The sequence below is a fragment of the Myotis davidii genome, unplaced genomic scaffold (assembly GCF_000327345.1).
Source record: "Myotis davidii unplaced genomic scaffold, ASM32734v1 scaffold608, whole genome shotgun sequence".
NCBI classification, from domain to species: domain Eukaryota; kingdom Metazoa; phylum Chordata; class Mammalia; order Chiroptera; family Vespertilionidae; genus Myotis; species Myotis davidii.
In genome coordinates, this window is record NW_006300025.1 from 704,462 (window position 1) to 716,537 (window position 12,076).

The 12,076-nt window shown below is 48.3% G+C and overlaps 1 protein-coding gene across 1 annotated transcript in view; it reads right to left on the minus strand.

The window, feature by feature from the left end:
• The window catches only part of BFSP1 (beaded filament structural protein 1), a 26,462-nt gene that overhangs the window by 8,652 nt on the left and 5,734 nt on the right, over positions 1 to 12,076 (minus strand). Inside the window, exons 3-5 of the mRNA XM_006776154.2 lie at positions 11,264 to 11,359; positions 8,335 to 8,427; positions 4,432 to 4,539 (exon numbers count right to left, since the gene is read on the minus strand). Coding sequence (XP_006776217.1) covers positions 4,432 to 4,539; positions 8,335 to 8,427; positions 11,264 to 11,359 — 297 coding nt within the window. The remainder of the gene's footprint in view (positions 1 to 4,431; positions 4,540 to 8,334; positions 8,428 to 11,263; positions 11,360 to 12,076) is intronic.

A 12,076-nucleotide genomic window follows, 5' to 3' on the forward strand; every position in this document is an offset into this window, starting at 1 on the left:
ATGGATGCGGACAGTGGGTGGGGAGTGAGGGCGGAGGGTGGGGCGGGAACTGGGAGGAGGGGAGTTATGGGGGGGAAAAAGAGGAACAAATGTAATAATCTGAACAATAAAGATTTAATTAAAAAATAAATAAAAAGACAAAAAAAAAAGAAAGAAACTAAGGACCCTGCTGCCTCAGCCTCCTCCCAGCTGTAGACGAACAGTGTGCACGCTCATGCGCGCGCATACACACACACACACACACACACACACTCCCAGGCCCAGGGAAAACTTCCCATTCCCACAGATGGAAAGGCAAGTATCAGCCTACTCTTACAGAAGACACAAGACACAGGGGACTCGGTGTGAGCCCCATCAGCCCCCCCCCTCCCCCCGCAAGTGTGTTCTCACTAGGGAAATGTCATTTGTAATCTTTGGACTGCCAGAGCAAGCATGATCTTTCTTATATCTCATGAGTTGGTGGGTGGTTGGTGGCTGTCCTGTGGCAGAGTCTGTGGGAGGACCACCTGCACAGGGCGGGAGGCTCCGTGGATGAGTCGCAACCTATGACTGGCACTGATGCTCCACGTGGTTCTGCCTGAGAAACCAAGATTCCAAAGTTCAGTGAAGTGCTGACCAGGTCTATAAAACTGGACTTATATCCACATCTATGTGGCCCTTACAACTCAATCATTTAAACTATTCATCAGAAGGAGGGGTGTCCAGGAAAAATAATAAGAGGCCCACCTTCACCAGCTCCAGGGAGGCTCACGCGATGTCTCTGGGTGAGCTACCTCAGCACAGGCGAAGGGCGCTGTCCAGCACCAGCCTGGCTGTCGGAGAACTAGACACAGACCCTCCGTCTAGGAGCCCACAGTTCCGTGGGGAAGGCAGCCCGGTCACAAAGACATGCCCCGGGCACCACGGAGCACACAGAGAGGCCTCTGGTGCTAATGGGTGTCAGAGAAGGCTTCCAGGGGATAGTGGGACAGGACCTGAAGAGAAAAAGGGACTTCCAGAAAGAGAAGTGATGAGCAAAGGGGCAGGTGTCGGGAGCCACGGGACCACAGAAGAAGAGATAGAAGCCCACAGCCAGTCCAGGGCTTCTTGGAGGAAAGCAGCCAAGTGGACAATGGAGAGAGGCAGGCAGAAGGTGTGTGCTATGCGGCAACTTGAACTTCCTGAGCTTGGCAGGAAAGGTTGAATGAAAGAGTAAGTGTTCAAGCACAGCTGTGGGCTTGCCTTTGCACAGCAGGGGTAGATAGGGACCCAGGACAGTGCCTCACAGTGAACCCCATCTGAAGGGTGACCTCCTGTTTCAGTCCTCTTAGGCCCCCAGACTCCTCTGGATCCAAGGTCTTTTTTTAAAAAAGGAAATGGCCTTGGCCGGGTGGCTCAGTTGGGTGGAGCATCATCTCATGCCCCAAAAGGTTGCGGGTTCAATTCCTGGTCAGGGCGCGTACAGGGTGCAACTGACAGATGTTTCTCTCTCTTCCTTCCTCTATCTCTCTTTCTTTCTCTCCCTTCCTTTCTCTAAAAATCAATAAAATCATATCCTTGGTAAAGATTTTTTTTAAAAAAAAAAAAAAGGAAACAAGAAATCAAGTCTTTCACTGACTATACAGTCTTACCCAAACCTACCACCAGGTGGTGCTAAGTGACTTCAATGAGAATATCATAATTGTTGGTAGCTTTACACTTTCCAATACACTTTTTCACTTTCCTGTCACAGAAATTCTCAGTAAACGCAATTTAGGCAACCCCCTAAGAAGTGCCACCCCCAAAGGGATGGGTGCTGTGTCTCTCATCCTGTGGACTAGTGTCCTGGAAATTGAGCCTGTGAAAACACCTGGAGGGCCTGTTGGAACAAAGCTTGCTGATTCGGTAGGTCCGGGATGGGTCCATGAGTGTGCAGGTCTGTCAAGTTCCCAGGTGCTGCTGATGCTGCTGGTTCAGAGACCTTCCCTGTAGGCCCCTGCTATGGAGGGTTCTGGAAGCATCAGATGTCCTAAACACGGGCAGAACCAGCTGCCACAGCCCTGCCCAGCTGGAGCCCTCAGGCCACAAGGGGCTCTTCCTCCTCTATCCCCCACCAAGTCCCACAGTCATAGCTGGCCTCAGTTTAGCTACTACTTTGTACAGCCACTAAAACCTTTTAAAATCAGCAAAAAGCCAACCATCAACACCTCCTGAATAAGGCTGTGGAGGACCCGAGCCAGGGACTCAGGTGGACCAAATGTAGAACATTCTGACCCAACCTGGTACCTACCTTACCCCAGTGTGGTTCCTAGACTGGCAGCAGCACCTGGGAACCTAGAAATGCAAATTCTTGGCACATACCTACTGAGTCAGAAACTCTTGGGTAGGCCCAGCCACATCTGTATTTTAATTAAAGCTAACTAAGCAAAATTCCAGTCCCCGTGGCCTTTGCCCCTTGGTGTTAACACTCATGAATGTGTTCGTTACATGTTGACAGGGACTTTGCAGATATAATTAAGGTTCTTAATCAGTTGACCTTAAAAAATACAAAGATTGTTCTAGTTATTTCTAATCACGTGAGACCTTAAAAGCAGATGTCAGAATAAGATGCACAAGAAAGATTCACAGCACCATGGCTGGCTTTGAACATGGAGGGGGCCACAACCAAGGAATGCGGGTGGCCTCTAGAACAGTGATGGCGAACCTTTTGAGCTCGGAGTGCCAGCATTTTGAAAAACCCTAACTTAACTCTGGTGCCGTGTCACAATTAGAAATTTTTTGATATTTGCAACCATAGTAAAACAAAGACTTATATTTTTGATATTTATTTTATATATTTAAATGCCATTTAACAAAGAAAAATCAACCCAAAAAAATGAATTCGCCTGTCACCTCTGACACGTGTGTCATAGGTTCGCCATCACTGCTCTAGAACAACTTCTAGCCAACAGCCAGCAAAGAAACAGGGTCCTCGGACCCACAGGCACATAGAATTGAATTCTGCCAACACCTTGACTGACACTGGAAGCAATTCTCCCCCGGAGCCTCCAGATGAGGGTACCCAGGCAGGCCAACATCTTTATTTCAGCCTGTGAGACCCAGAACTAGCCTGCCCAGACTTCTGACCTCCAGGACTGTGAGATAAAGGAGTGCTGTTTGAGCCCCTGCATCTGTGGTAATTCATTGTGGCAGAAAGAGAAAACTAACACAACTTGTGTTTCATCAGACTTACTGCTATAATTTGTTACAGTAGTCGCCCCCTGATCCGAGGGGGATATGACCCAGGACCCCTAGTGGATGCCTGAAACCGAAGATAGTACCGAACTTTCACCTTTTTCCAGTGAAAGGAAGCACTTTACAGCTTCTCTTCGGCATATACGAATTGCCAGCATCACTACTCTGGTGCTTTGGGGCCATTATTAAGTAAAAGAATGGTTACTTTACTGTGATACCACAACAGTGGATCTGATAACCCCAGATGACTACTAGATGACTAACAGGCAGAAAACTTATATAGTGTGGAGACGCTGGACAAGGGGATGATTCACACTCTGGGTGGGAGGGAGAGGGACGGCACAGGATGTCATCATACTACTCAGAAACAGCATTCAATTTAAAACTAACGGGTTGTTGATTTCTGGAATTTTCCATTTAATATTTTCAGACCACAGTTGACCGTAGATAACTGAAATCATGGAAAGTGAAACCACAGATAAGGGAGACTAGTGTATATAATATAAACACACATATTATTATATAGGATATGCTTTGGTAATATTTTGATAATTATTTCAATATCATTGGTTTCCTCTTCATTATATGTACTTTATTGTATGTATATATATTTAACATTTTTCTGAGGGGGGGTCCATGGGCTTTTATTATATAGAATACACACACTTCTATATATACATATATATGTACATATTACACAAATGTACACATACACACATGTGCATACACACACACACAAAATACACACACACACACACACACACACCGTCTATCCTATCAGGGCCTCAGAGGAAGCCAAACACTACCAAGTTACCAAAGCATGTACCATGGAAACAGGATGGAGCTTTTCTGTTGAGTTGAGGTTTCAAAATAAGATTTAGCCCCCAAAAGTGGGGGTGGAATTGAGAGTTTTCCACTAAGAAATTCTGAGCAGGGCAACTACTCTTTCTCACGTTTGTAATGCAGTCATGAGGAGAGAAACAGGAAGCACAGATTTGAGGAAGTGTAGAATAAAAATCCCAACATGTGTCCATTTCTTCTTATTTTAAAAAACAATTTAAGTTTAAACTAGGCAACCCCGGGTACATAGGCGTGTCGAGTTTGTGAGAATCACTGAACTGGATACGTGTGCACTCCTCTGCATGCACCTGACACTGAATAAACGTGTTGTTAACCCTGGTTCACACAGGTGGCTGAATGCCCCACAGGAAGTAGTAGACAAGAGGACACAGGGCCTACCTGGGCCTGCAGCTCGGCTCTCTGCGCCTGCAGGAGAGACAGGACCTCCCGGCCCTCCTCCAGCTGACTCTGAAGGGCTGTCGCCTCTCGTTCCATCAGGAGCTTCTCCTGCACAAAAAGGCCAGACTCAGCACTCACACACGCTTGGGGTACCAAGGAATCCAAAAAGGAAAGGGACAAGGAAGGCATGGGACCCCGTTATGTTCTGCATGTTTGTCCCCCCTCTTACAAATCCATATGCTGAAGCCCTAACTCCCCATGGGATGGCATCTGGAGGTGGGACCTTTGGGAGGTCATTATTTAAATGAGGTTATGAGGGTGGGGCCCCCAGGGTGGAATTAGTGTCCTTATAAGAAAAGACACCAGAGCTTGCCCTCTCTTTGTGCTGCATCCTAAAAAGACAATGTGAGGACACGCAGGAGGGTGACATATGCAAGCCAGAAAGTGGGTTTGCACCAGGAACCAACCCTACCAGCACCATAATCTTGGACTTGAAGCCTCCAGGACTGTGAAAAATACATGCCTGTGATTTGAGTCATCCAGTCTGTCTCCAACATCTGAGCCATTAATGCTGTGAGGGCCAGTAAAGTGCAGAGACAGTGTCAGGAGACGTGTACTTTAGAGCCGGTTGTGCCACAAACTGGATAAGAGATTCTGGACAAGGCCCCTTCCCTTCTGTCTAAAGGAAAACTTGGCAGGCAGTTTCTCATTGGGTTCTACTCTCTGTGTCTGTGCAGGCAGCTGGGTCAGTATGACCCCTGAGCCATCAACTCTGCTAAGACATCGCTGCTTCACAAAGCAGAGGTCAAGGGCACAAGAGAAGCCAGGGACATGGTGAGGCAGCTGCACCACCTATCAGTGCTCCACGGAACGTCCTGGAGATCTCGCAACCTCTCCACTCTCTGCAGAGCACGCACCCGTTTCCAACACGCCTCTCCACTGTGTATTGGGAAACGTCCAAATCACTTCACCAGAGCCTGGCTGGTCAAGAGCAGTGCCTTCTGATGCAGGGCATGTGGCCTCACAGCCAGGCAAAATCAGAAACAAGCATTTTCCCAGTGCACCCGTGTTCAAGGCCACAGGCTTAAGGCGGCCCCCTGCTCTCCAGCACCCTGCAAAGTGGCTGGAGCAACCACACAGGCAGAGAGACAGCTAGAGCAAGATAGACATGCTTAAAGGGAGGAAGTGAGAATGTGGCCCTCCGGCCTGACCCCACGGGGAAGGCAGAACTTAAGATGTAACTGCACAAGAACCTTCTCCCGAGGTGTACTTCTGTGTTTCTGGGTGCATGAAGGAATGCATGCTCTCAGTGGCTCTCAGTTTGTTTGTCTCTGTCCTCTTTGTTTCTCTGTGTCTCAGTCCCCACCTCTCCACCTCAAAGATGCAGACAAGAGGGTGGCTGGGAGCAGAAGGGACCACGTGCCCATGTGTACCAGGAAATGGAGGATATATACCACACTGCGAACTCTAGACCTGCAGCCTCAGGATGGAGAGACTGCCTCCCTCCAGCACCCTGCCCGCTTGTCTGGCTCCACCTTCCTCATCTCACATCCCTCCCCACACCTGCCTACAGGGTGCCACTCACATAGCTGGCCCTTGGATACTTATTAAAGAGGAAGGAAGACAGCCCTGCAGCTGTCACTGGTAGCTGGCACTAACCGCCAGGCCATGATGCTCCCTACCATCCTATATTAAAAAAGCCTAATATGCTGTGTCCAGTCACCCATTCAACCAATCAAAGCGTAATATTCTAATGATATGCTAAGGCAGTGGTTCTCAACCTGTGGGTCGCGACCCCTTTGGGGGTCGAACGACCCTTTCACAGGGGTTGCCTAAGACCATCGGAAAACACATGTATAATTACATACTGTTTTTGTGATTAATCACTATGCTTTAATTATGTTCAATTTGTAACAATGAAAATACATCCTGCATATCAGATATTTACATTATGATTCATAACAGTAGCAAAATTACAGTTATGAAGTAGCAGCCCCAATCGTGCACCAGTAGGATCCCTCAGTGTTGGAGAGCCTGCGCCCTCTCAAAATCTGGGACCCCTCAGGGGATGTCGGAGAGCCGGGTTCGGCCCAATCCCGCAGGCCAGGCCAAGGGACCCCACTGGTGCACAAATTTGTGCATTGGGCCTCCAGTAAACTTATAAGCAATGCCACTCCCAATATCTAAAGATGTCACTCTGGGACCAGGAGGGAACCGGACAGAAACAAGACCCTCTGAAACTGTGCCTAAGCTCAGACCAAAGGACCTCTGTGCAACCATCCACTCTCCCTGATAACACAAGTGCTGCTGCTGAATTGCCAGGTACAGCTTTAGCCACACTCTATTTCTCTGCCCCCTTGAGAGAAATGATCAAGATACTCAGCCATAGGACCAGCCCCTTATGAGAGCACTCAGCCCAGAGCAGGGCCCTGCCTACCTGACCCTCCCCCACAGATACCCTGCAAGTCTCCACCGTGTACACCCTCCCTTCCTGCAGTGAAAAATGAACTCAGCTTTATGTGACTACAGCTGTGAACCCAGTGGCCTCTGGTGAGGGGGCGCTGATATGATGCTTACTGACATGTTAACCAGTTGACCTGTGTTCCTGTAATTAGCACCGCTAATTACACCCTCATTTGAGCAAATGTGGCAGACATGTTTTTTAAGACATTAACAAGAATCAATGAAACAAACCTGAAAGTGACCGTTTAACTCATCTGTAGAGCTTTTAAGCTAAGATTAATAAAGAATGTGGTATCTGTGTTTCTCCATCTTTAACATGCACATGGTCCCTGGAGATCTTGCCAAAATGGAGATTTTTAGGCAAATTCTGCATTTCTAACAAGTTCCTGGCAATGCTAATGATCCACTAATGATCACTGATGCTCTCAAAATAAGTCCAGACAGTCTCTATAATCTTACAACTCAGAAGAATTCTGTTACAGGGAAAAGATGATATGATTTTAAAAGCATGCTACGGCCCAGCCGGTGTAACTCAGTGGTTGAGCATTGACCTATGAACCAGAAGGTTACGGTTTGATTCCCAGTCAGGGCACATGCCCAGGTTTCAAGCTCGATCCTCCAGTGTGAGGTGTGCAGGAGGCAGCTAGAGAGTTAAGTGGAGAAGGAATGTGGAATATTACTGGGAATAATGTTTTACATCCAAATCCCCATTTTTTTAAAAGTCATCTTCATTCATTTATATCCTTTCCTAATAGTTTTTAAGCCACTAACTTGCAGAGCCGGATCTTGAAAATATAGTCACTAATTACCTGAGTCTCTCTGTATTCAAATTTTATTGTCAAATTCCTATGAGGAATAAGAAAACCCAATCTAAAAATGAGCAAAAGATTTGAGTAGATATTCCAACAAAGAAAATGTACAGATGGCCAATAAGGACGTGAAAAAATGTTCACCATCATTAGTCCTCCTTAGGTGAGGCAGGTAGAACCACAGTGAGATGCACAACATTCCTATTCGAAGAGCAACAAACAAAAGCAAATAAACACCTGACATGCCCAGTGCAGCCAAGATCCAAAGCAACACAAACTCCCAAACACTGCCGGTGAGGATGCAGAAAGGCTGCAGGGCATTGGAAACAGTCTGCCAGTTTCTATAAACTATACAAGGAAGAACAGCCCATGATTTTCAAGAGAAAACTCCTAAGAAAACGGTCAGGGAAACAATTTATATCCTCAGATGTCTAAAGAGTAGCGTTCACAGTCTGAGGAGAACTTCACACATGAACACAAAGCCGAGTGGGGAGGAGCTAACCCACCGCAGCTCCGCGCAGTCTGTCCGCCTGACACCTTTCCCCTTTCCGGGGGTGTGTGAACTAGGCCCAAGGTGCTGTAACAAGGACCTCCAGATGCGCTTTCCTGCAGCCTGGGCCCCAGCTCTTACCTCCCTCGTCCCGTCAGTAATGGCGGCTGCTTGAGGGGTGGTTTGGATGATCTGCTGCAGGAGGCTGGTGTAGGTCTGAATTTCCAGAAGATTCTGTCAGAGGAAAGACAACATTCTCATTAAAACCTGAGCTGCCCGAGTTTCTCCCTCCAGGACCAGGTGACCCCGGGATGAAGGCTTCCTCATAGTCCACTGTCACAAAGAGCACAGGCCACAATCTTCACATCTCCAATCTTCACAGGATCAATGGGCTGATGGATAACAGGCTCGGTTTGCTTCATTCCCCATCAATTACGTGCATGCTTTGCTGCTGTCTTCACAGGGCTAAGTGGAGAAGCAGAGGAGGACCAAGCCCCAGAGGGTACAAAGGGCCCTTTCTTTTTTTAAAATATATTTTATTGATTTTTTACAGAGAGGAAGGGAGAGGGATAGAGAGTTCGAAACATCGATGAGAGAGAAACACCGATCAGCTGCCTCTTGCACATTCCCTACTGGAGATGTGCCCGCAACCAAGGTACATGCCCTTGACCGGAATCGAACCCGGGACCTTTCAGTCCGCAGGCCGACGCTCTATCCCCTGAGCCAAACCGGTTACGACCAAAGGGCCCTTTCTGACCCCAGAGCGGGGCACTGCTTCAAAGGACAGAATTTGGTCATGGGTCCCAGACAAAAATCACTTGCTAGCTGCATGAGGCCGCGGGCAAGCTCTTAATAGCTCCTAATACTCAGGCTCTTCTATAAAAGTGGGATCACAATCTGAAGAGCACTGTGCCCAGCTCCGTGTGTGACGATTGATGACACGTCTCATTGCTGTGCCCCCTCCAGGCAATGGTTATCTTGTCCAGGAAGTAACTCAACTCCTCCCAACCCAGTCCCACCCAACCCAGGCCAGTGACTAGATGGCACAGGAGTAGAAAAAACCAACCCTCTTACCTGAGGTGGGAACAGCCTAGTGGGGTGAGACTCATGACCCAGAGCCCCCAACCCAGCGGTGGGATCAGACTGAGGCTCCAGCTGAACCGGGGCCAGCCCAGTTCCCACCCCTATGCTCCTCTTCCTCCCTCCCTTTCTCCTAGGTGCTCTACAGCCAAATAGCAATCACACAAAAATCACCACCTTAGGCCCTGACCAGTTTGGCTCAGTGGATAGAGCGTTGGCCTGCGGACTGAAGGGTCCCGGGTTCAATTCCGGCCAAGGGCATGTACCTTGGTTGCAGGCACATCCCCAGTCAGGGGTACGCAAGAGGCAGCTGATCAATGTTTCTCTCTCTCTCTCTCATCGATGTTTCTAACTCTCTATCCCTCTCCCTTCCTCTCTGTAAAAAACCAATATATATATATATATATTTTAAAACCACCACCTTAGGCTCTGCTGACAGGGAACCTGACCTATGACACTACCTTAAGAGGCTGTTGTTGGGATCCAATGAGATAATGCACAGAAGTGTCATAGTCTGAGCGCTCACCATTATTATTATTATCATTATTATTATTATTACACCTTTGGTATTGTTATTCACTGACACCTAGAAAGGTTTGGAGACTTGTCCAAGTATATGGTCGAAGTAGGAGCCTCTGCCACTGCCGCTGCACTCTCCAGCCATGAGCCCAGCTTCTGGCTGAGCAGTGCTCCCTCTGTGGGAGCGCACTGACCACCAAGGGGCAGCTCCTGCATTGAGCGTCCACCCCTGGTAGTAAGTACGTGTCATAACAACTGGCCGTTCCGCCGTGGGGCCGAAACCAGCTCTCCAACATCCCTAAGGGGTCCCAGATTGCAAGAGGGCGCAAGCCAGGCAGAGGGACCCCACCAGTGCACAATTGGGGCCGGGGAGGGAAGAGATGTGGGAGGTTGGCCAGCCAGGGAGGGACCGTGGAAGGGCTCCAGGGCATGTCCGGCCCATCTCACTCAGTCCCAATCACCTGGACCCCAGCAGCATGCTAACCTACTGGTCAGAGCATATGCCCCCTGGTGGTCAGTGCACATCATAGTGAATGGTTGAGCAGCCTTAGCATATCATTAGCATGTTACACTTTGATTGGTTGAACAGACAACCAGACACTTAGCATATTAGGCTTTTATTATATAGGATTATTGTAAATTGTCCTGAAGAATGTTCTGAGCTCCTTAGAAAGTGCCCCCAGGTACTGCTCCCAGGATTCCAGAAAAGTACAGCAGAGTCAGGAGAGCAGGAGAGGAGGAGGAACCAGGCTGGGCCTGATGGAAACTTGGAGGAAGCCAACGGGAGGGAACATCCCTTCAGTGCACAGCAACAGGACTGCCTTTGTGCTGAAGCAGGTACACACTGAGGCAGGAAGAGGATCGAATGCTTGCTGAGCACTGGCCAAGGTCCAGGTTACACCAGGTGCTTCACCTGCATTATCATGGAGCCTCAGTTTGGGTTTCCCCAGAAGAAGACTATTATACATTGAATGCTGTGTCCCTCTCAGTTCACATGTGGAAATCATCACCCCCAGTAAGATGGTATCTGGAGGCTGGGCCTTTGAGAAATAATTAGATTTAGATGTGGTCATAAGGGTGGGGCCCTGGGATGGTATTGGTGCCCTCATAAGAAGAGGCATGAGAGCTGGTTCTCTCTTTCTCTCTCTCTTCAAGCACATGCTCCTGGGAAGGGCCAGGTGAGCACACAGGGAGAAGACAGGAAGAGGGCCCTCACCAGAATCTTACCAGACTGGCCCCCTAATCTTGGTGTCCCAGCTTCCAGAACTGTGAGAAATAAATTTCTGTTGCTTATAAGACACTCGATCTGTAGTATATTTTTATAGCAACTCAAGCTGACATGAACAGATCCTAAGAAAACGGTCTGAGTGCAGCCCCACCAGCGTGGCCCAGTGGTTGAGAGTTGACCGATGAACCAGGGGGTTATGCCCTGGACTGCCTGGGAGAAGAGCATCAGAAGGGCTGTGGTTACCTTTTTGTACCTGTCTTTTGCTGCACTGATATCGTCCTGCAGGAACTGGGCCTCAATCTGAAGGTGCAGATTACGCAGTAAGGCTTCATCAGCTTCCTGCAATGAGAGAGCATCACACATCCAACTCTGTGGGGCACAGAGATGGGTGTGGAATTGGCCAGGTGCGTGTACCCACAGACCCCTTGGAGTTTTATTACAATGCAGATTGTTGTTCGTGGGTCTGGAAGGGGTTTACGATTCTGCATTTCTAGCAAGGCATTGGGTTAGCCCAGTGGTCAGCAAACTTATTAGTCAACAGAACCAAATATACAGAGTACAACGATTGAAATTTCTTTTGAGAGCTAAATTTTTTAAACTTAAACTATATCGGTAGGTACATTGTTATTAACTCAATTAGGGTACTCCCAAGGCTTAGGAAGAGCCACACTCAAGGGGCCAAAGAGCCGCATGTGGCTCACGAGCCGCAGTTTGCCGACCACAGGGTTAGCCCATTGGACCTGGTCTGGAATAGCAGTTCTCAATGGGAGTGATTTTCACCCTCAAGGGGACATTTGGCAATGTCTGAAGACATTTTAATGTCGCCACTTGGGTGGTGGGGTGTTACTACTGGCATCAAGTGGGTAGAGTCCAGGGATGCTGCTAAATATCCTACAATACACAGGACAGCCCCACACAACAATCATATAGTCCAAAATGGCATTAGTGCCAGGGCTGAAAAACCTTGATCCAGACAAATCAAGGACAATGTTAGGGTATATTTACCAACCAACAACCTTAAAATTTAAGTTACACCTATATTTGCCCTATATCTCA